Source organism: Ischnura elegans, chromosome 4 (assembly GCF_921293095.1).
Source record: "Ischnura elegans chromosome 4, ioIscEleg1.1, whole genome shotgun sequence".
Taxonomy (NCBI): Eukaryota; Metazoa; Arthropoda; class Insecta; order Odonata; family Coenagrionidae; genus Ischnura; species Ischnura elegans.
In genome coordinates, this window is record NC_060249.1 from 5,229,091 (window position 1) to 5,253,933 (window position 24,843).

General features: G+C 40.0%; 1 protein-coding gene across 1 annotated transcript in view; it reads right to left on the reverse strand.

The window, feature by feature from the left end:
- Nucleotides 1–24,843, reverse strand: part of LOC124157013 (tetratricopeptide repeat protein 7B) — a 168,509-nt gene that overhangs the window by 63,536 nt on the left and 80,130 nt on the right. The window contains exon 12 of the mRNA XM_046531478.1: nucleotides 17,411–17,720. Within this exon, the coding sequence (XP_046387434.1) occupies nucleotides 17,411–17,720 (310 nt within the window). The remainder of the gene's footprint in view (nucleotides 1–17,410; nucleotides 17,721–24,843) is intronic.

Sequence of the window (24,843 nt, forward strand, 5' to 3'; positions counted from 1 at the left end):
CCAGAGCCTAACTTTAAGTATTACTGTGCCATAACAGAAGTGAGTCTTCTAATCATAAAAAGTCCAGTTGCAAGTTGCAGTTACTGGCAAGCTTGTCAATATGTTCCTTCAAAGAGAAATTCTCACTTTTATTGTATTCCAAAAAAATTAGTGGTTTCTAGGCGCTTTATAATAAGTACACTTAGGGTAAGTAAAGGACTATACGATGGTGGGGACTTTTTTGCATGGAAGAAAAAATGTTGTTTTAGTATTACATATTTAACTGTAGGTTATTGGTGGAACACCAATGGTTCATGTCATCAGCTGAGGAACTGGTTTCATGAGGGCATAAGGGTTATCTGCAGATAACAGACAGGAAGTGACATCTGCATAAAGGAATGGCTTGCAGTTAGTTGTAGAGAAGGACAGATCATTCATGAAAATAACGAAGAGTAAAGGGCCCAAGACTGATCCTTGGGGATCACTGCATTTTATTTCTAAAGGAGTTGACCTTAAAGGGATTGTACCAATTGTAGATTGATGAACATATTGAGCTATTTGCTTTCTGCCAGTGAGGTAAGACATATTCCAAGTAAGAGGTATACCTTCAATACCCGAGTTTTCTGAGTTTGCCAAGCAAAATATTATGGTCAATGCTGTCAATGGCAGGCTGCTGTCTCACAAGTTACAACAAATTAACGGATGATGTCGTCAGAAGTGGAGGGAGTTTCCCTATTGATCCTGATGATATTGTCGTATTCCGACTTTCGCACGTTTGCAAGGTCCCTCCCCCTCCTCCGGTCAATATCAGATGGCCTTCACCTTTCCCTCTTATACGTTTTTCGCGACCTATGACCTATCTCTCTTTGGCTTTCCATACAAGTTCTCACGATTCCATATTAGGCCTACCAACCCTTCTTGGCCAGGTTCTCACGAAGGAGGGCCCTCAAGAGGTCAAAGGCTATTTCCAAACTTTTAGCCTCGCATATTTTCTTGAGACATACGCTCATTAATTTTCGCCATCCCTTTGAAATCACCGCTCCTATCGCGGTGACCGCATCCGGCTGACATCCGGGAAAACACTCAACCCTCGCTTCTGACGTAAGATTAACCCATACCACCTTGGGTAATAAATTTATATAGAATACGAGTGTCTTTCCTAAAGGTCGTGAGAAACTACGCATTTATTCTTTTACACGTGTCGTATGGGTAAACCATGGAATATTCCAGAGGGGGCGTCCATATAAATAGGAAAACTCAGAGACGCCAAGGATCAGTCAGTCAGTCAGTCTTTACCAGTCTGAATCCACGCAGTGGATATTCTCCTGCCAAAATAATTTTCGGCAGAGAACTTAAGCATCCTTTAATTAATCAGTGGGACATTCCAAAATCTTTATTCGAGAATGATCTCAGCGATAATGACAGACAAGCCTGCCTGAATCATGTTATTGCTAATTTAAAAAAGGCCAGAAATAGGCATAAAGAATCCTATGATAAATCTCACTCCCAAATCACTTTCTGTGTGGGAGATCTTGTTCTGTGCAAAAACCATCCTGTCAGTTCTAAAGGTGAACAGAAAATGGCAAAACTGGAACCTCTGTGGAACGGACCTTTTGTCCTTAAAAAGTATCTCTCTCCTGTAACAGTTATTCTGGAAGTTTCTCCTGGGAAAGAGAAAATCTGTCATGTTTCTCATTTAAAGGCATATCATGGTGGCACTGCTAATCCCAGTAACTAAAAGGAGAGAAATATCATTGATTTTTTTTTATTTTTTTTTCTCAATGAATGCTAATGTTTGCTTTCTCAAATACTATTTGATGCTTGATTCGGTGTTGTATTTCTATTGATTCCTAATAATATTGTTTTGAATAATGAATAATAAGTCTATTTCTATGCTTGTAATTGAAATTTGTTCTGAAATATTGTATTGTACATGCTTATTCTCACTGCTTAAATCACTCATGTTATTTAGTGTTGGTCTACTGTGGTTGTGAGATGGGGTAAGGTGGAGGATTTATGGGTGTTTGGAGGGAGAGGACGGGAGAATAACTTGGGGAAAAATCCCCGAGATGGCTCGTTTCCAGATAAGCTGTGGAGGTGGCCCCAGTTATTAAGATTCAATTGTGTTTTGTGTCACCTTTCCTCCACCAAGACGTTATGGACATTCTCACAATTAGTGATTCTTGACAGTGATAAGTGTCGTGATTTTGCTGTGTTCTATATTCTATCGATGGCTGAGTGATTGAATTGATCAGCTGATCTTAAGACTGCCTACTGTGTTTTAGTGTGGCTTTTGGCGTTGAGTTGCGACCTTCATCGCCCGACAAGTATGAACTTTCATATTGTCGCAAACAGCACGAAGCTCTTCAAGCTATTTCTTTTGTTAATTGAAGAGTGAAATTTAGAGTGATTTTTTTTGTTGATGCAATATGCAGTTCTCATTTTGTTAGCATCGCCTATGATTCTTTTTTGACTTGTTTAACTAATACTGAGAGATATATATACACATCTTGATTACATTTAGTCAGTACTTGATCAATATCTGACATGAATACCATATGCCTTGTAAATTGTTAATAATTATTGGAAAATCGAGGAAATTAGTGCAATCTATTGTTATTTATGTAAATCTTGTTGAATTTTGGAGGATTCTTCATTGATGATTAATTATGGACTGATAATATTCACAAACATGGAGGGTTTAAAGGGAGAATTAATAATGCCAATGTATATCATTTGAGTGAGACACATATTATGCTGAATATTTTTGCTGCTATTTTGATAACTAATAATTATTTAGTGAATAACCGTGTATTTGAATAAACTTGTACTTAATGATTATAATAATGGGGTATATATTTTGTTGGTCGACCCTAACTTTCTCTTGGGTTGCAATATGAATATGGGTAGAAGTTAAAAACCCATTTTTGTCAATCGTTGTTTTTTGATTAGGTGGTTGAACCCAACTCGATGGTCAACCCAGGGTTCTCATGAACCCAACTGTTTTGCCAACCCAATTTTGCCCATTTACTAAGTGGTTGGTTATTGTATTGCTTTACTTGGTTTTAAAAACCACAAAATATCTCTGATGAGAGAAGGAACATTTGAGTTTGGTAAAGATATCCTGGTGTTATACCAATAATAATCTTCCCAGTTCCTTCTTGTCGCTGATGGTAATTATTTGTAATTTTGATTCACTGTACACCGAAACAAGCATCACATTATGAGATATTGATTATTAATTTTATTTTCTTGCTATGTAATACTAAATAATTTACTCTATATCAATCAGCAATATTTCTTGTCTCACTCTTGTAGTTATGCCATGTTACTCACTTAAGAATTCTGTTGAATTCCAAACATCACTCTTGAAGTTATCATTTACAGAGTGATAAAAATGTATATTCTTCTCAAAACTATTTTTTGAGTGATATTTCTTGAAGACTGTTGTCTCAATCAATAAACTTTTTTTTATTCAGTTCAATTCTAACCACTGAATAATGGTTTTTTGTAAAATTCATGGGGGGTTAAACTGTGGGGGTTCATCCAGTGAAAACCAGTGGACCTGTGATGCCTCGATAAGTTTTCCAGGCATTAATCAGTTCTTGGTGGACGTGTCTTTGTCCACAAGTTCAAGCAATTTTTGTGGTCATTTTCCCACAGAGGATGTGGCATTTTTTTAGTGTCCCCCCCCCCCAAAATTTCTGGTACCCCTCCCCCCCAGAAATTCCTCGAACTTCCTCCGAACTTATCCGCAGAACTTCTCCCGCTAAGGACTTTTCGCGTTAAGGTTTTTCGCGCAAAGGATTTTCGCGCAAAAGGCCCTGTAGCAAAATGCCCTGTCTCGCAAAATCCTGTCTCTGGAAAATCCTGCCTCTGGAAACCCTGCCTCTGGAAACCCTGCCTCTGGAAACTCAGCCTCTGGAAACAGCCTCTGAAACAGCCCCGAAACAACCCCGAACCAGCCTACCTGCAATCCAAGACTTATATAGGACTACTGCGGAGGAATATTTACTCCTTGGCAAGCAAGGGGAAATCGGTGCTAAGGCCTTTAGTATTGCACTCTGGAGTGAGAAGTTTTACCATTGTCCTATCACAAATCTCTCTCCCTCCAACACCTCACCCCAGTATCTCCTTCCCCTCCATGTGTTCCAATGAATTATCCCTCTGATTCGACTGATGTCTCAAACCCAGAAGTTGAGGGGAAAATTCTGGGTGGTATGCTGTTGACTCAAAACCAGGGAATGATGTTTTGCGGAGCGGCCGTTCTACAGGGGCAGTGACGCACCAATGGCGCAGTAGTTGAATTCGCCTGTCTACCCCTCCACTCCCTGGAAGAATCCCTCCCCTCAAATCCTGTCTCGTCTTGCAATAGGCAAGCCTCTTCTGCTCGTGCCCTGGTTGAGGACGCATATCTAGTGAGACATGGCAAATTTTGAGCAATTATTCGGCTGGTATTTAGCTGGTAATGTTTCCTTTGGCATCATGAATTACTATCATTGTTTTCTGTAATACTTCTGATTTTTGAATACTCTACTTTGAATAGATATCGAAAGGTAATAACTCGTAAATTATTTTTGGCTACCTTTTTCTTGTGAGCTGTTTTTCTTGTTTGTGGAGTCTTTCCCTGATCCAGCTTGAGACCGACGGTTGGAGTATTTCCCTTGTCTGGGCCTACGTGAAAAATCAACTAGATTTACGACGTAACGTCACATTACATACATATTTGAATATAAATATTGATTAAAAATCATTTTTACAAGCTTTCAAGTTATTTTTTAAACACTTATACCTTTACATGCTCAGGATCTAAACTGTTCTGCTTGCTTTTGAAAATGAAAATAGGTTTCAATCTTCGTATAAATTATCAACTGAATTCAAATTTTCCTCACATAGATTTCCCTTGAATTATGTCACTTTCTCATTGCCTACTGTAATGGTTCAGACCCCATTACGAAGTGCATTCAACTCGGCGCATTTATTCCCTACCCTTTGCCCACTCCATTCCGCTAAATTCCCCCCCCCCCCCTCCCCCCCCCCGCCGACCACGGCCCGTGGAGTAAAGCGTGAATGTGTCAGTGGGGATGAATGTGGTTATGTCGATTATGTAAGGTTGTGTGTGAGTGTGTGCGGGAGGAGGGGAATTCGGGTTTTTCCCATGAATAGCGTGTTCCTCCTCCCTTTTTCTTGTGCATTACCCCACCCCAAGATGGGGATTATAAAATGGTTGTGCACATGGAAGAAAGAGCATAATTTTGAAGTGAGTGACGGGCGGAGCCCATGCCCGAATTTGGGTGCGACACGGCATAGAAGACGAGGGGCCTAACAGATCACGAGACTGATTGGTCTGAAATAAGAGACCCCCCCCCCCTGTCCGAAGGAGCAAGGACCAGCTGAAGAGGACGCATTACCTCCGTTCCGGATGCAGCTTCCTCCAACAAGGGAGAAAGGAGTGTGCGGTAAATGGAACGAGAGTTTGTTGGATCCAACCTGGTCTAATCATGGACATCGGTCAAGTAAGACCGCAACTATCCCCCCCCCCCCTCCCCAAAGCCCCCTCTTGTCTTCTGCCAAGTGTCAAGACAGACAGTCACGAAATGCACCCGTTACTCAGTGAAAGTGAAATTAATCACCAAAGTAAAATTAACATTCGTTGGGATGGACTTTCATTTACCTCCCCCGTCAAGAAATAATTAAAAAGTGTATCATTATTTACGTGTTCACAACCAAACTATATTTTGTTGTTATCATTTGCTATTCCAATTTCATCTTGAAAATTAAGTTATATTGTTGTGTTTTTTTTTAATCATTGATGTTTCATTAATTGCTTTCGACAATTCATACTTCACTAGTTTATAAGAGGGTTTCTTTTGTTTTGTCATATACAATCTTATTGTTTGAATTATATTTTGTTTCGCTGAAAGTGTTGAGTAAGTGTTTTGTTTTAATTCCTTCACGGGTCATCATAAGGAAAAATATCCCTCGCCATTCCTTTCACCCTGTTCATTTTTTCCGTGAATGCGTTGTGGAAGAGTGCATAAGTGCCCGAACGTTACCCATCAGGTTGAATCGTGAACCCCCCACCCGCAACTATTTCCAAAGAAGGGGAATATTTTTAATTTCTGTTGAATTGTACGAAGAGAGTGACATAGGTTTGTCCCGCAGGTCCCATGCGGGAGGGATCCACGCGGATTTATATATTTTCTTTTGTTTTTGTGCGACATCTCCCCCCCTTTCTATTTTGGTATCCGGGCGAGCCAGGGGTGGGATGCCACAATACAGACTTGTGTTTCACTCGCAGATGCTTCAAAAATGGTGAGGTGGATTTTGCACTTGTGACGGTTTCACATCACAATGCATGCAAATAGCATACACCCATGTCTCGTATAGCGCAAGGGATGCGTTCCTTGGGGTCTTAGCGCAATACGAATTTGCGTTATACGAGAGCGTTTTAACATTGGGAAGATAGGGATGCGTTCCTGGTAGCATAGGTCTTGGGTATAGAATTTCCTCTAAAACATATATATTCCCATAAATAACCTTAGAAAAAATTATTTATAAAACTGTTTATAGTTTAAAACATCTTTAAAGATAGTATGCACGCATTTGAAGACTTTTATTCACGTTAAAAAAAAATTCTTACATGCTTTTGAAATTCCCTCCTGTCGTGCGGGTGGGCTAACATCTGCTATCTCAGGGGTTCGTAATGCATTGCCGGCAGTTGACGATTTTTCAAACCAGTCTAAAAACAACTATTGTGTCACCCAGGCCCTTTTGTCGCTCATCGAAATGGCAGGCAAATGCTACGTTGAATGCCATTTCATTGCTAGCGGAGTTTATGAATGATAAATCATTTTAATCTGAAGTCCTCCGAGTCATTAGCAGCTATGTGAAACAGTCTTTAAACGCCTTGAAACCTGACCCAGGTTTTCCTTCCCTGAAAATGAATGAACGAGAATGCATTCTTTTCCAAAAGAATATCGTCTCGTCAACACTAAAAACTAGTTGAGGAGGAAAGGAGCCACTTTCAATCACAGCTTGGAGTTCATCAGAAAATGTTGCGGTGACTGCGCTATCAACACTTGCAGATTCACCTGATATCGCCGCACTGAAAATACCTGCATGCCGTTTAAATTCTGGAACCAACCGGAGCTTTCACTAAATGTCTCGGAGCGATTACCAACCTCGTCCTTTTGTACAGATTCAATATGAACTTTCCTGATGTGTAGACCGCTTGGTTGAAGTTGGTGCGGCTGAGGTCACTGATATTTTAGCTTTGTCTTTATTCAAAATAAGGCATCGTGAGTTTAAACTTCCACGCAATATCGCTTTGACGCTCTCCATTTTCAAAGCAATTGACCTCTCTCAAGTCCTCTTCTAGGTTTATGGTTTTTCTTGATAAATTCTTGATTTTTCTACACGCATTCCTATTTTTTGGCATATTCTCTTGGTTTTTACTCTGTATGGCTCTATCTAAATCACCTTCTACTGCTGAACTGTATTCTTGAGACGCAGAGGGCCTACGACTGCAGGGAGGGAACGAAGCTATTGTGTTTGAGACTCTATAGCGGACCCTCTTATATGATGACGCTATTCATGCGCAACTCGGCCACCGCTCCATTTCTCCCCCGTGAATACCGATGACCTTGAAGGCTTTAGCGTAGACCCTCTACCTGGAAGTCAATCGCCTGATAACCTATGACGTCAAAAATTATGTCTCAACCAGTATTGCTTAAAAAAAACTCATTTCCCCTAGCCCCACGCTTAATTAATGATCTAAACTAACTCATTCTTTTAAGGAGACGAGATAAATTACTTCGGTAGGCCGGCTATCTGGACCCAATGACGAGTAATACTTTTGGCCATTGCACAGCAATGGATTTCGATTAATCTATAAACAAAAAAGAAGATTTGAGGCAAGCAATAATATTAATATGCGTAAAACGATAGAAATTTCGTGTGTACTTAGCGCAAGTTCACGTTTTATCACGAGAGCATTTAAGATATTTGATTAGGCTACACTGCGTTGCAATGTTTCCCCAAAGAACAAATTTGCGCTATATCGAAATTGCGCTAATCGAAATTGCCCTATACGAGACATGGGTGTACATTGAATTCTCCTTGTCTCAATAAAAATATCACCACACAATAAAGAACTTTTTATAAGAATATCATAAAATTAAATTTCAAATGTTCAATCTGCAACACAATTGACAATGTTTAGAACAACTTTGACATCATGTGAGATGATGAGTGGGAACCGAACGAGATGACCACTCAGCGAGAGGTAGAAGAAGTGGGCAACAGAAGCACATGAAGGAGAGGTAGAGGGGAAAGAGCGTGCTCCCTCCAAGCAACGAGACCACAAATGACGAAGTTAAGGACGAACACATCAGATCATGCAACTTAGTGACACAGATGGCTTCAAAGCAAAGCCAGGAAATCTATATTATATGTAATCAGAATTCTATATCTTATCAGTACAATGCATTTACATAATGGCAACAGTGTCCTTCATACACAATAACCGCATATATTTTTAAAAATACTCATATTTCCATAACTATGACACAATGTAAAATGAATTCATCCATATAAAATGCTGTAGAACAGCTAAAAAGACAGTACAGATGGAGGTAAATTTTCCTATCAGGGATTAAACCTTTATAACAAACTGCTATCTGCAAGAAAATACTTGGAAAACCAGTGAATCAAATTATCTGTAAAAAATATCCTCAGAAAACATTTGTTTTAAGGCAAAAATGAATACAGTAGAACATCGCTTTTACGCCCCCGTAATTTACGTTTTCCCGCAATTTGCGACATTTTCTTCGAGTCCCGATGATTTAAGTATCTCTACAATGTTAAGTCTTCCCCGCATTTACCCTGACGAAATTTCAAATGACCCGCTATTTACGCCAGGCCGCCAAAGGGAACATGGCGGATAGCACATCGTAATCAAGAAGATGAGAAGATGAGAAGAAGAGTTTTAGAGATCGGAGGCAGGGATAACCTTTTTGCAAGAAGGTTGCAAATATAGGAAAGGAAGTTGTATTTACAACCTCCTTGCCTTTTTGGCATACCTGTCACCAGCGCCACTATCATTAATACGGCCTCTTTGAACTACTACAATAATTCCTTCTTCATCTGTTTCTGACCACTATCGCGGGATTTCCTGAGACAGGCTGTTTGCGAAGTTTAAATTTCTTAACAAGTATTGTAGGTTTTCCACTTCACTTGTAAGCATTGTAGTTACAAATATAGACGCTATGTTTATACTCGTAGTCGTTCTCGTGATGATCCACGCACTGGGCGTTCTCCTTCGCGTACATTATTACCAAGTTCTTCGATTAATTTTAAAGTCGTTTTAATCGTAATCTCCTTTTCCCTGCTTTTTTCGCGACAGCGTCAATAAACGTGAATCAAATACGGAATGGCCTAGAAATGAGAGGAAAAATTTTTCAATAGAAGATAAAATAAAAATGTTGGGAAGAGTTGACTCGCATGTATAGGTTCACGCGTTTCCCTTGCCAAAGAACTTTGGATTCCAATGTCCACTTTAAACACTGTTATTAAAACTCGCAAAAACATAGAAACCAGTGCAGTGGATTGCGGACCCATTGCAAAGAGGCGAAACTATTAGAGATGTGCGAATAGTATCCGCGAATACTCGAACACCTCGAATACTAGAAAGTAATCGATATTCGAGGTCTCGAATAGTTATGCTAAAGATACCGTCTCGAATACTTTGAATTTCGCGTCATAAACTGTTGCACGCACGACGTTGGTAGTTGAATCGGAAAAATGTAGAGAACTGTAGTTGTTTAGCGCCGTTTTACGCAAGTTGACGAATTACATCAAATTCGTGGATTTGAGTGGTGAAAAGAGTTCGACGAGGGGAACCGAAAATGGTCGGGTGAAAAAATCCGAAAATCCCCGATTCCCCCCACCAGGAGAACCTCAGTGCCGTGGGATAGCAACCTTAGGACATTTCCCACGATCCGCTATCCCCCTCCATTCAGCACTCGCCTCACCCACTCTGATGCTTTCCTCTTCTCCGAAATCAAACAAAAGGTCCCAGCTCGCGCAGGGATCGTATTGTGAAGACCTTAGCTTCGAAAAAAATATCGAGTTACGAGAACAATAAAAACGTGTTTCACGCCCTCCCCCCTTTTCTCACCCACTGACCTTTTTCTGGCTACCTGCTTTGAAGTTCCCCATTTCTGGAGGTCAACTGCTACATGAGTAGGGATACTTTTACATTAGCGCATTTCCCAAGATCCGGTATCCCCATCCATTCAGCACTATTCCCCCCCTCTGAGGCTTTCCTCTTCTTCGAAATAAAAAAAGGTCACAGCTCGCGCAGGGATCATATTACGAAGACCTTAGCTTCGTAAAAAATACCAAGTTACACGAGAACAATAGAAACGTGTTTCGGGCCCTCCCTTTTATCCCCCACTGACCTTTTTTTTCCTACCAGCTTCGAAGTTCCACATTTCTGTGGAGGTCAACCGCTGCATGAGTCATCTATTAGCACAAAAGGTGTCTAACAATGACTTTCGTCAATTGATAGTATACCTTTATTGGATTGAAAAACTAGTAATGTTCGTGTAATTTCAAAAAGAATAAGACCAAACACGACGTATTTCGGAGTTTATTTCAGCATTTTACGCAAAGAAATAAATGTCAAAATACGACGGAGACTTATTCTGGCGAAACTCGATATCCTCACAGCAGAGCTTCTCGGAAGTTGATGTGGTATTTTTTTTTCGAAAACATATATCAAGTTACAATTTATGAGTAATGCTATAAATCTCTATTGTCACAGTCGAAGGGATATTTTCTCAGGATATTTGGTTTCTCCCCGCTAGCAATTCGAATTCATCTGCTTATCTCGTGAGAACTTCCAAAGATGGACTGAAAATAATTGAAGAAAATCCGGTGGAGAACCGCGTGCATTTTGCAAAATGCCTCGGATTGTCCGCATTCCCGCATTTATCGTTTTTTTCGTCCCCCCTGAAAACGATAGATCAAGGTTCCACTGTATACCTTTTTGTTTATACTAGGGATGGGTCGAATAGTAGATTTCTCGAATTCGAATATCGAATTCGAATATTAAATCATAGCTCGAATATTCGAATACCTCGAATTTCGAATACCTCGAATACTAAATGATGAATGTGAAAATGTTTGACTAGGTCGCCTATGCAGCAGGAAACCCAAGATTTTGGCGAGTAATTGTGATTGCCTTTAAAGGATTCAAACAGGAATTTAGCTGATTAATGGAATATTTTAATTTTATGTAAACAATAGGGTAGTTTCCTTCATTAAAGAAAACGAAAGGTATTGATTGTGATTCGTTACCCACCATTAGTGTATTCATAATATACAAATTATTTCGTTCTAGAAATACCGGTTTAGACTAATGGCAATGTTCAATTTTACCTCATTTGAAAAAGGCCAGATTGGCGCCTATGCGATGCCACTCCACGTGACATCACAGGGACCTAGTTTCTACACGAGAGGATCGGAGTTTTACATTGTCTGAGGTTACCAATGCATGCATGAGGCACAGAGCTCAGGGAAACATGTCTTAATAATCACACAGTCTGTTTGATAAGGTATTAATAATCCTTATTTAAGCCAAGCGCTACTAGCTAGCATGGTACTCGGCTACCTGCTAGCATCCTGCGTCGTAATAGCGCTCAGAGCCTCGCCCCAAGGTCACCTCACTTGCGGCAGCGGGAACCAGAACGACGTCACGCGGAGTTTTTCCCGGCATTCATACTTAACCGTCGCGTTTTCGCGCGCTTGAAAATTTTCACTTTTAATTTAATCGCGAAAAATAGATATAGTCTTATAAAACTCTAAAAGCGTTAAACACGTACTTCAGGAGTATTAATATTTCGATTTAGGCAATAAAAAAAACCACCCTATTTGAGCATTACGCCTCCGTCGTATTTCTTCTTCTTCCCGGTATTTATTTTCCTGCGCAAAATGCTTAAATAAAGTCAGAAATATGTCGTGTTTGGTCTTATTCTTTTTTAAATTACGCGCACATTACTAATATTTCAATCCAATAAAGGTGTAATAACAATTGCCGAAAGTCATTGTTAGACACCTTTCGGGCTAGTAGATGACTCATGCAGCAGTTGACTTCCAGAAAGGGGGAAATTCGAAGCAGGTAGGTAGAAAAAGGTCAGTGGGTGAGAAAAGGGGGTGGGCGCGAGACACGTTTTTATTTTTCTCGCGTAACTTGATATTTTTTGAAGCTAAGGTCTTTGTAATACAATCCCTGCGCGAGCTGGGATCTTTTGTTTGATTTCGGAGAAGAGGAAATCGTCAAGAGTGGTTGAGGCGAATGCTGAATGGAGGGGGATAGCAGATCGTGGGAAATGCGCCAATGTCACTATCCCACGGCACTGAGTTCCTCCCTATGGTAGTTTCATCTCCTGGGGAAGATTCAAAATAAGTGCCTGTCATTATTAGCCACAAAGGACACACGGCAAACACCTCCTCTCATTTTATCAAAAGATGGATGCGGGAAAATGGTCAGTGGGGAGAAAGAGGGAAGGGTGAAACACGATTCTATTATTTTCCGGTAACTTGATATTTTTTTCAAAGCTGAGGTCTTCGTAATACGATCCCTGCACGAGCCGGGACCTTTTTTTTTGTTTTCGGGGAAGAGAAAATCGTCGGAGGGGGTGGGGCGAACGCCGAATGGATGGGGATAGCGGATCGTGGGAAATGCGCCAATGTTGCTATCCCACGGAACTGAGGTTCTCCTGATAGGGGACACCTGGGATTTTCGGATTTTTTTCATCTGATCAATTTCTGTTCCCCACGTCGAACTCTTTTCACCGCTCGAACCCGCGAATTTGATGTATTTCGTCAGCTTGCCTAAAACGGCGCTGCATGCACTAGACGACTTGAGTTCTCATTTTTCCGAGTCAACTACCAACGACGTGCGAGCGACAGCGTATGACGCGAAATTCAAAGTATTCGAGGTATTCGAGACGGTACCTTTGGCATAACTATTCGAGATCTCGAATATCGAATACTTTCTATTATTCGAGGTATTCGAGTATTCGCGGATACTATTCGCACATCTCTAGTTTATACATTCATCAAGGGAAATAGAAACTTAGTAAGAAATAAGAAGCCTAAAGAAATAATATGCTTTGTGCAATTCTAGTATTCGAGGTATTCGAATATTCGAGCAATGATTTAATATTTGAATTCGATATTCTAGTTTGAGAAATCTGCTATTCGACCCATCTCTAGAAAATATGTTAAGTACTCGAAATATGATAGACTAGAAGAAAATTTAAAAGAATGGTTTCAGTGCACCAGGTCCTCGAACATACCCATCAGCGGAGTTATTTTGAAGGAAAAAGCGCAACATGTGGCAATGAGGCTGGGAATTGAAGACTTCAAGGCTTCAAACGGATGGTTAAGCAGGTTTAAGACTAGGCATAATGTTGTATACAAAACAATTTGTGGTGAGACCAATAGTGTTGTTCCCCAAACAGTAGCACAGTGGAAGGAACATTGTTTAAGTGAGCATATATAGAAGGGTATGCTCCAAAAGACATTTTCAATTTTGATGAGACGGGCCTTTTTTTCAATACACTTCCCCATAAGACTTTAAGAGTTTAGAGGTGAATCTTGCCATGGTGGGAAGCATAGCAAAGTGCGTTTAACAGTACATATTGTAAGGTGCTAATGCTAATGGTAGTGAAAAGTTAAGGCCATTTGTCATTGGAAAATCCAAAAATCCCAGATGTTTTAAAAATATCAAGACAAGTGAGGAGGATGATGATGATGATATAGAAATGCCAAAAGAAAGCAAAATCAATGCTATATCTGCTGTAAGTGCACTAAGGCTACATTTACCAACTGTTGCAGGAAATGAGAGAGAATTAGAGCTGTTGGACATCATAGAAAAAAAGAGTAGAAATAATTTGCACAAATAAAATGACCAATCAAACAAAGATAATGGAATATTTCCAGAAGAAGGCTAATTAAAAGAACATATAGTAAAGTTGCTTCTTTTTTCATCACTAAATTCATCCCAGAATATTGAATTTAAACTCGGTGATATAAAATTATTTGCTTTCAATTTTAAGAAGACTTTTTGAGAGTTAAGGTTGATACATATTGTTTTTAATTACCGTATAAGCGCGTGTAAGAAGCGCACCTTTTTTCCCAGATTTCGCAGCCGAAAATGGGGGTGCGCCTCTTACACAAACTTCTTATCTTCCCCCCCTCCCCTTCACCGGTTGCAAGTTCAAGGGGAACTGAGTGGCCTTGGTTTTCCGCGTGAGTCAGTCATCTGAAACCCTGGGTCAAAATCAAGCGGCAGGCAGGGGAGTTTCTCCCTTAGTGACGTATTTTTAAAATGCTCCTGTTTGAATTTCTTGCAAGCATCGCGCCGTCATGTCGGTACCCCAGAAGTGAACATTGAAAAGATCGCGCGGGGTGATTCGCTCCGGAGCACGCGCTAAATTTATTGCCACGAGTGGACATGCCGCGGCATTTATACTGCATATAGTAATATTGGTGTCACAACCTGCGGATGAAAAAATTCGAACGAGTGTGCTCATTGTTGGACTTAATGGTGGATAGAAGAAATCGGAAATGCTTATAAGTGAAGAGCGCTGAAGGAGAGGTCGAGGGGAAGAGGGCTCCCTCCCCTCCGTATTTAAAGCTACAAGCGAAGGAGCAAGGGAAGAACACGTCTGATATTGCATGTGACGTCGTTGCCTTTAAAGCGAAGGGGCGAAGGCGCAGCAATGTGATATACGCAGTTTGCGTTGCCTGAGTTTCCAGTCCGTCTCGTCTCGTTTGAATGCGCTTATGCTACGCTTGTTTCTTCCGAAATTGTGCTGTTTGGACTATGTTGAATATTAGTAGCCTAATTTTAGCTATAAATCTTTGTGTCAATCAATCAGAGCTCAAAAAACTTAAATGCTGTAAGATATACGTCGCGTTAGGTCTAATTCTTTTTAGAACCTCGTGCGTGTCATACAATTGCTGAAAGATATCGAGATATCTTCGAGCTCAGAAGGTGACTCACGTAGCATTTGACCTCCAGAAACTCGGGGAATTGAACCTGGTAGACCGAAAAAGGTCAGTTGGCGGAATGGGGTAGGGATGAAACACGTTTCCATTGTTCCCCTGTAACTTGATATTTTCCTGTGGAGTCTCGGAAAGGAAAAAAACGGCAGAGGCATTGGTTGATGGAGAGCCGAGTGTAGTTCCGTTAGGCCCCTTGCGCACACACCCATTTTGGACAGACGGTGAAATATTGGCCGATATTTTACCGGCGAAGCGATGCTAGCACACACGCCGGATTTTTACCGGTCAAACGATACGTTGCTAAGTTTTTGAGCCGGCGTCGGCGATCCACAGTGACAATAGCCGGCAGCTAATCGGCATTTTGCCGGTGCCGGCGTGTGGTCGGTACGTGTGCAAGCTCCAATGCTCTCCCATTTTTCACTATTGGAATGTGGACGGCCGATATTTTACCGGCCGTCCAAAATCGGTGTGTGTGCAAGGGGCCTTAAATCTACGACGTGGTTATTATCCTACGGCGCTGAGATTGCCCCGATTGTTGTTCAATCTCTTGGGAAAGCTCATGCCATTTGCCTGTCGTGTTTTGCCTTAAAATTTTCCACGGCTGCAATTCTATTGCAATACTCCTGCGAGAGCTTTTAAACAAAATTGTTCGTGAGTAGGACAAGCAACGTAGAGCGATGGCGTATGCAAAGAGAGGATCGGAACTCTTTCTACTTCCTCTTATGTCGCCGCAGTTATCAAAATTTCCTCTTTCAAATAGTACTGAAAGAGGACATTTCGATAACTGTCGAAATTCCAGGCATACGTCTGCAACACCGCACGATAGGATAAAAAAAATGTCGCAAATTTTTTTTTCTTTATAGCTTCGATCCTCAAAATAGGGGTGCGCCTCTTACACGTGTGCGCCTCTTACACAAGCTTATACGGTAAATGTTAAATGGATTTTAATTCGAATATTTTTTTTAGTTTGTTCAAAGATTAAAATATTTTTACTTTAAAAGATTTTTTTAATTTTATGGAGTTAATGGAATATGTTTATCCGTTTTACTTATTTATCAGCAATTATCTGTGTTAAAGGATCTCTTTCAGAAGACTGATGTTTTGTATGATCTACCTCACTGAGAGTTCAGTACAAGTAAAGAATTTTTTGTTATCATAGTTAAAGGTTTTATACTTACTATTCACACAGTCTAAACATATGTTTAGACTGTGCTATTCATTTAGAACATGATCCACATGAAAAATAGAACATTTAACTATATTTAAAGGGGTTATTTTTCATTAAATTGTGCCTAACCTCGATTTTACATTTTCCCACAATTTACACTTTTTTTCCTTGTCCCCCTCAAAAGTGTAAAAGAGGGGTTTTACTGTACATGAGAGTCTATTTTGAGGTTTCACTTTGTTCTCGATTTCTTTATTGTACTTCTCATATTGTATTTCGCTTAAGTGATTGACTTGATCAAAGTTGTGTAGTTGTATTTTTGACAACTCCATGCACGTATACAGTGAGTCCTCGTTCTACGTCACCCCGTTTAACGTCATTTCGCGATAACGTCACGAAAATTTTGAGACCGTCATTCGTTTATCGCACCTTTGCTTCGCGATAAAGTCAGGTCTGGTCAGGTCTTTTAAATTTCGCGCGAGAAAAAATGCGAAGCGGCGGGCGTTGCAGGTTGTTCGTTTTGTGGGCGGTAATACAGTCAGTCTAAATGACGTGTAAAACGGTGTGTTTATCGTCAATTTCGATTACGTTTATAGCAAATTTTCTGCAAAATGAATTCTTAGGTAGGTGCGCAAATGTCAAGTAAAGTTTTAGCAAATTTTACTTGACATAACGGTTTTCTGGAACCTGAAAAGTGATTTCTAGGAATTTTTCCGGGTAGAACTCGGAGTATTTGTCGTCACTTTTTCGCCGTGTTCTCAATTAATCTTGGTTCCTGTAACTGCGACGATGTTTCAGCGATGATGATGCCAAGGTGACCACCATAGTGAAGCCGAAAAAACAAACGCGGGAAGATACAAAAATGGAGAAGGATGTACGTCGCCGCTGGTATTGCCGTCAATGAAGACAGGGACTCGTGTTTATGCCATAGTTTGGCATTCCCATCATAAGAAATGGCCCAAATATGATACGCTAAAATTTTTTCGCGTAGGAATTGTGAGGTCTAGGAGCCAATATTCACTTTTTACATTGTTTCTTTTGGGATATTGTGCTTCGATTAACGTCATTTCGTTTATCGTCACATTTTTCAGGAATGGTAAGTGACGTTAAACGAGGACTCACTGTATATGCCCTTGGAAAATAAACTTAATTATAATTAATTGAGTGGGGGTTAGGGGTACTAACCTCGTGTCGGCCAGTGAATGCTTCAAGGGCTGCTCGCACATACAGAAGGTTGAGTGATGAGGGATATTTCTCGAGGGAAGCATTGACCAGCTCTAGTGCTTCGTCATGTGCACCTTCCGCAGACAGCAGCAGAGCAAGCAGTTGCAGGGATGCGTGGTGCTCAGCCCGGAGGGACAATGCCAGCCGCACCCTCTGCCCTGCCTCAGCCAGACACGAGGCTCCTGCCTCTGCCAAACCCCCATGGAAGGTGGCCAAGCAGAGAGCCAGGTAGTGCTGTGGCAGGTGGTCTCCAGCATCCGACTGCTCAGCTCTGCAAAAGCAACGCAAGTTACGGGAATGATGGAAGAGTTACGCTCTGGGAACAAGTCTATCCCAATTTTTCCTAGTAAAGTAACACCTCTATCCAACTAACCCCCATTCAGCAAAAGATTTAAGGAAAGCCCCCATTTTGAAGTCATTGGTTTCATCCCAAACCCTTCCAATTCCAGACAATGCAAGCAAAACAACCTCCCGTAATGAAAACTCCCTGCAACAAAGTCAATGCTTGGCCAAAAACATAAAAACTGCCCCTATGGAACAAATTACCGTAGAAGCGTGTGTAAGAGGTGCATCTCTATTTTTAGCATCGGAGCTAAAGAAAAAAATCTTTCCCGCATTTTTTACCTTATCGCGCGGTGTTGCAGACTTATGCCTGGATTTTCAACAGTGATTAAATTGCCACTTAACATGTTGCGTACAGATGGCGAGAATTCTCGTCATTGTCTTCCCAAGTGTTCCGGATGGATTTCATTTAGATGCATCAACATTAACAATTATGTAACAAGATATACATATTCTGTACTAATTTTTCAGTTGCTTTTTACTACTTATTATTAGGGACATGAATAGTCGCAATTGTTCATTCAGTTAGTTTGCAAAATAAATATTTGCTCCTTTCTCAAAAAATATAAACTAAGAATTGAATTCTTTGTCTTTTGAGCAGCACTTACAATTCCTAAATGTAACCATGAATATTAACATATATGTATCTCAATTTCAGTATAAAAATCAACATGGAAATTGTTAATGCATTAAATCCGTTAATACTGACGGTAGAGCTTTGTTCATAATTTGAAAATTCTCATAATAAAATGAGGAATTCAATTCGAAGTCTGCAATTTACGTGCAAGCAACAATTATCCATATAGCTAATTCTTGTAAACAAAGCATGAGTTGACAGTGAACCAATGCCACTGTGTGGCGTTACGTCTTTAAATCTTGCAGATTCTGAACGTAATCCCTAGACACAGGGAACTCCGATCATCTGTCATTAGCTGGTTGAGGGAAAGACTCCACAAACAAGAATAATCAGAACTCAAAGAAACAATTATCACAAAATTATGAATCAATATAAAAGTAGAAATATTCAAAATCAAAATTATTGCAGAAAACAACTATGATAACTAATAATCTCATAAGAAACATTACCAAGTTTAGATTTAAATTAGAAAAGTTAGAAAAATGGATAATATTCATTTGGTATTATATGAAAAGTGCTTATAGTCGTTGGATATTTAAGTGAAAGAGTTAAAATACTAATTTTTTTCTACCTGTCACTAATATCAAATTAGAGTAATTAAATTAATACCTTTCTTCGTCTAAAAATTCATTGCTGATTTTTTCTTGAGTAACCCGCATAGATTATGTTGATATTAAGAATACATCTTTTAAAAAATGAAAAAAAGTATGATTACTCCGGACTCGATCCCTCGCAGGACTCTCACGAAATTACAGCACACAGTATATACCCACTCGACCACGGAGCCACGTAGTGACAAGAGGTAAACGGTGAGTCCAAATATGAATCCAAAGATAGGAAAAACCTCGCCACGAAGACCGAAAGAAAACACACAGACAGCCCAACGTCTGTTTGGACGCGAATTACCTCAATACATTCCATCCGCTAATCCTAATTTCGATTGGGCACTTGCTCCTGGAGTTTGACTCCAGGTTCAGTTGCTCAGTCGCGTCCGTGTCCGCCCTCGTCGGCTCGCCGCGAAGGCAACGAATGCAGGTTGCTTCATGTGCCAACCTTCCAAGTTTACTCCGACCCGGCCCCATCAATTAAGCGGGTCTCGTGAGTGTCTACATATTATTGAAAAAGATAGAATATTCGGGTAATACGAAAAAGGACTTGATGGAGCAGTTTACCTGACTGAAATATTTTCCATATTATTGGTGCACTGATATTTCGGTAAAAACGTATAATGATATCCGCGGAAAGCATAAAGAGAATTTTCTCTATTCAAAATTTTAAAACGACAGTAGTGTTTTATTAAATTAATATGAGTTAAAGTGGAAAAAAATGTTACTGCTATACCATGTAACTGAAAAAAAAATTGATCCGGAGAGGTTCGAATTACCGACTTCGGATTGCTGCCGTGGTAAGCCTTCTCCTTAACCACTAGTCCATCTCACTCGTTGACTCCATTGTGGATTCATTACGAGCTTTGTCAGGCAAGGAATGAACCAGTCTTCTAGTGTCACTAAATCAAGCTGATTTTAAACACTCACTGGCATTATTTACTGTGATATTGCGGCGGATATTTTATATGTATGTTATGTTCGCTATCACTGATCGAAAAGCTTCAGCGTTAATTGTAAGGCAATATACTTCGACGGATCGGCCCACTTACGAGAGAAGGTAAATTGACGTTCTGGACGTAGATGTATTATCTAGCAGGAGCTGCATAAATTATGTGGTATTAAACATTGCACATTACCCGCATACATTTCCCTTTAATGATGTTGTTATAAAAATATTACGGAAGGTGGGAATTTTGTTCAAATTTCCCTCCCACTGGTACAATAGAAAATGCCGAAACTCGATTTCCAAACTGCGGCGAAAGTGGCGCCGCTCCATTTGTTGCAATACTTTTGAATCCGACTGTACCTATCCTATTACTCCATGAGAAAAACAATGAAATGGTAGAAGAAAGTAGTACAGTAAAACCTCTATATAGTGAACCTATTTACATAATAAACCTCCATACTTCATACCACCCCTACTGTCCCGTCAGATTTACATGTAAATTTATTGGCAAACCTCTTTATAGTGAACCTCTTTGTATCGTAAAACCTCCACTTATCATACCAAGGAGACACCCCCGAGACTGCCTAACTACCTCTGCAAATTGTACCAAGACAACCAGAGACCATTAATGCAGCCGCGATTACGTACATGGAATGACATTTTCAGCGATAAATGTTTCACGCTTATTTTTTTTTCTTTTACACCTTTCATATTCTGTAATTTTCACGTTAACCAATAGTTATGGCCATTTTGTTCCGTATGAGAGAATACCTAACAGTAAATTAAAAAAAAGATATCAAACTATCCTAATCATTTAAAGTGACTGTTGAATTAGGAGAGATCACATCATTTTCTCTCGAATCATGGTAAAAATCACACGATAGCACTCACTTAATTTGTGTTGTCATTAAATAATAAATATATGTTCACTAATGCATGAATGTTTATTTAAATGCACAAATATAATAGTTTAAAAGACAGCAGTGCCTTTCATTTCCAAAAGATATGAAAAATTGGTGCATATAACTAAAACCTCTCTATACTGAACCTCCATACATCAAATTGTCCAAATTTTGGTCCCCTCCATTACGATGTAAAGAGGTTTTACTGTACTAGAAAGTAGTAGTAATAAAATTGAATATGATGTAAATGCTCAAATATGTACATGGGCATAATACATGGGCCAGAGAGTGGGTGTGCATTTGCTGCACCACAACAAGTCAATTTATGGCAAGAGAGAGTCCCTTTCATGTTGCCATCAAAGTTTTTAATCATCTGTACTCTGCCATTAAACACACTACTATCAGAGAATCCTTTAACAGACGACTTAAAGACTTTCTGCTAAAGAAAGTCCATTACAACGTTCAAGACTTTCTAGAAGAGTAAGTACCTGGTCAGGAGTTATTCTCCCCGTTCATTTGATCATCGACTGATCTTTTGACGATATCAATATCAACCTTTTTTTGAGGCATAATAAATGTGTTCACAATTGTACCCTCAGGCCAACGAGATCAATCTAACAATTTTTTAACAGTCCTTTTGGTTGACGCACACTTTAAATGAGCCGTAAAGACTTCAGCTATTTGCAACATCATCACACAATGTACAGTTTACATTAAATTCATCTTTAATGTGAATGGACACTTCCTCCTTGGTTGTCTCCTTTTTTAGGCCACCTATGTACACAAACACAGTCCTTTTTGCCGCTCGAATACCAAATTTTGTGCCATTAGCATCTGTTTTTCCGGTGCCGATGATGAGGTTACACCGCTTTTTCTTCTCTACATGTTTTCTCTTTCTGTCAAAGACAGTGAAGTCATCTTCATTCGCAGGTTGCTGGTCCATCTGATGATTCGGTTCCGAATGCTTAATGACTGATGATGAAGATGCTAGTGACGCCCATTGTCTCGGAGCTTCCTTGGGCGATGGGTTATTTGCCGAAGTTTCTTGAATCAATTCAGTATTCGTTATATGCAACGATTTCAATGGTTTAGATTTGAGCTCGTGAAGGAGCCCCTGTCGTGAGGGATACAACTTCAAGAGGCAGCCCTGGGGGCCTATGCCCGAGTCTGTTCGAAATATCTCATATGCGAATGCACTCGCACGACCGATCTCGCACTACGAGCGTTCAATGCGGAATTCGGTATGCCCGAATCATCTTCGATCAGAGTGGTGCGAGGGAGAAATGATTTGTTTATGGCAACGTGACAACAGGCTTAGGGGGAGGGGAGACTCTTGTTTCAAGACGTGGCAATGCCGGAAGGGTAACGGTAGGGGCGATAGGATAGGGCTTCCGGACGGCGTGCAACCAATCATCGTCCTTCACCTTTCTGTATGAATAATTTTACCCGGGAATTCAACAACTGCGTTGCTAATGACGCATTACGAGTACGCCAAATTCATTTACACATTCACCAAGGGCATTTTGGAAGTGAACCAGCCATGTCCAAAGTTAATAAGGAGCAGAAGGAAATGCTGATGGAGTTCATTGAAGGTAATTAACATGGTGCGCCTTGCCTAGAAAATAAGTTACCGCATTAGTGTTGATATTAATGTTCCAATGTCCTATTTCAGCGAATAAATATCTTGCCATGAGAAAGTTTTCTACCCCACAGGTATGCTGCTGACAGTGGGAGGAAGTAGCGATGAAGCTGAATGCGTGCGGAGTACGCAAATCGTGGAAAGAGTGACGGAGGTTGAGTACATGACGTTCTTGTTTTCAGATATCTGTAGTAGAACGCGAATATTCTCAAAGTAAAAAAAAAACGGCTCGCAGTATAGGATGTGCGATTGTATGACGACCTTCTTAAGTGTGTGACTGATGTCATTTTGCATCATTTGGGTTTTTTACGTGCGTTTTCATATGAGCTGTAATTGATATCTTTCGCTTACGGGTGGGCTTATGATTGTCTAAAAAGAATTAGGTCCACATTCACAGCTATCTATTTTTCATTTATTTTCAATAATGCTGAATTTATAATCCCGAATTTAAGTAGTGGGAGGAGGCGTGTGCATGCGGTTGTTATTTTTGACATTTCCAGTTTTGATGCGATTATTGCCGATGTCGAAAGCAATACAAATTGTTTGGTTCAATCACAAATAAACGGAAAACCTTAAGAAGGCCGATCGTGATATCTATAAAGTGTTGCCGTAAGTAGCATAGTTATTTCCCGAAGCAAAACTTTGATGAAACTGAGAATCAGTGTTAATGCTAAATGAGTGAAGTGTGAGTTTAATGAGTACATGACTTCAAAGTAATTAAAATTATTTGAAAACCTGTATGATGATGGATTTGGAAGCTGATTTTGTTGTTTTCAGTAATAATATTTACATGAGAACACTTAAACTTGATGGTATATGTTCAACTATATTTACTTTTTAACATGTAAGTCAACAGCAACATTTGGATGACCCCATAAAATTATTGTGATTTAAATTCATCTTGGTTGAATCATCCTTCCAGATCAGTTGTGTAACTTGAAAAGAAGTGTGCATAAAGCAGTATCTAATTTCATTTATCATTAAAAACCATGGATAATGCATTAATTTGCCTTCCCTAAATGTGACTTTTGGTCGAAATACATCATATATAATTTGTGGTGATTGAATTTACTAATGTGCACCCACTCAAAATATCTGAGAAAAATACCAGTAGCAATTAACATTCACATTACAAGAAACTGATTTACTTAGCACCATGCTATCTGTTGTTAATTATCAATTCAATGGAAGTAATTGCTATTTGTTTACAACCCAGATTCAAGAACGCAAGCAGCAACGAAGATGGCAGCGGACAGTTGGTCGAGGTGGAGAGAGAGAAGATGGTGCTAGAGGAGAGAAGGATGTTGGCAGAAGAGAGGGGTCTTTGAAGAAGAGAAAGTGGCAATAAAAAGGAGGAAGATGGAGTTGGAGGAGGAAAGTGTGCAGTTGGAAAGGAGGAAGGTGGAAGAAATTGAAAGGCTTGGAGGGAGATTGATAAATGTAGCTGAAGAGATATTATCTCAAATGAAAAATAATAAAAATTGAAAAACATTTATTCTATATCACTTAATTCCCATTTCCCTGGTACTACAAGGACCAATATAGTAAATTATTAGGAAAAAATTATTCTTTCTTCATGGCGGTGTTTATATCACATTCACTTAATTTATTTGTATATTTTAGCTGTCAAAACTAGTATTATTACTAGCAAATATTTAAGCATAATACGTCAATTTGGCAAAAGTAGCATTAATAATTGATAATAACCTTTATTTCGATAGTTAGAGCTGATGATCGCGAAGGGGCTCTCAAATACAGAGTTACACTTGCGATAAGTTCCATGGTCATCTCTTTGGTTAGACGATATAATTTAATAAATTTGGAATTGTCTAAATTAAAGGGCGACTTCCGTTCCCGTATTTCACGATGAACTCGTCGTATCTTTTGCTCTTTCTCTTCTAGATCTTCTAATACTTGCAGTCGCAATATTGCCTTCGCCATGTTTGTTGATTTCTCGTACTTCGAAAAAGGTTTTCACCGGGTGTGAGTGAGGGAGTGAAATTTCGTACGTACGAGCTCACTCCCCTGACTCGAGCATACCAAATTCACTCGTAGTTCGAGAAAAGGCCACGTGACCCCTTAGTTACCACTCACTCGCATGCGAGTGAAAACTCAGGCATAGGCCCCCTGGAGGGAGGGTGGGGATCCTATTGTTAGGGAGTTCCAACATCCGGTAGATTCTCCCCCAAGAGGAGAAGAGGGCAAGGAGAGACAAAGCGGACCAATGGGTCACCTCCTGGTGTATATCAGGGGGATTAGTACCCCATACTTCAGCGGCGGTAGGACACGGACTGCTCTAGATTGCCGGTGGTGGCCCATG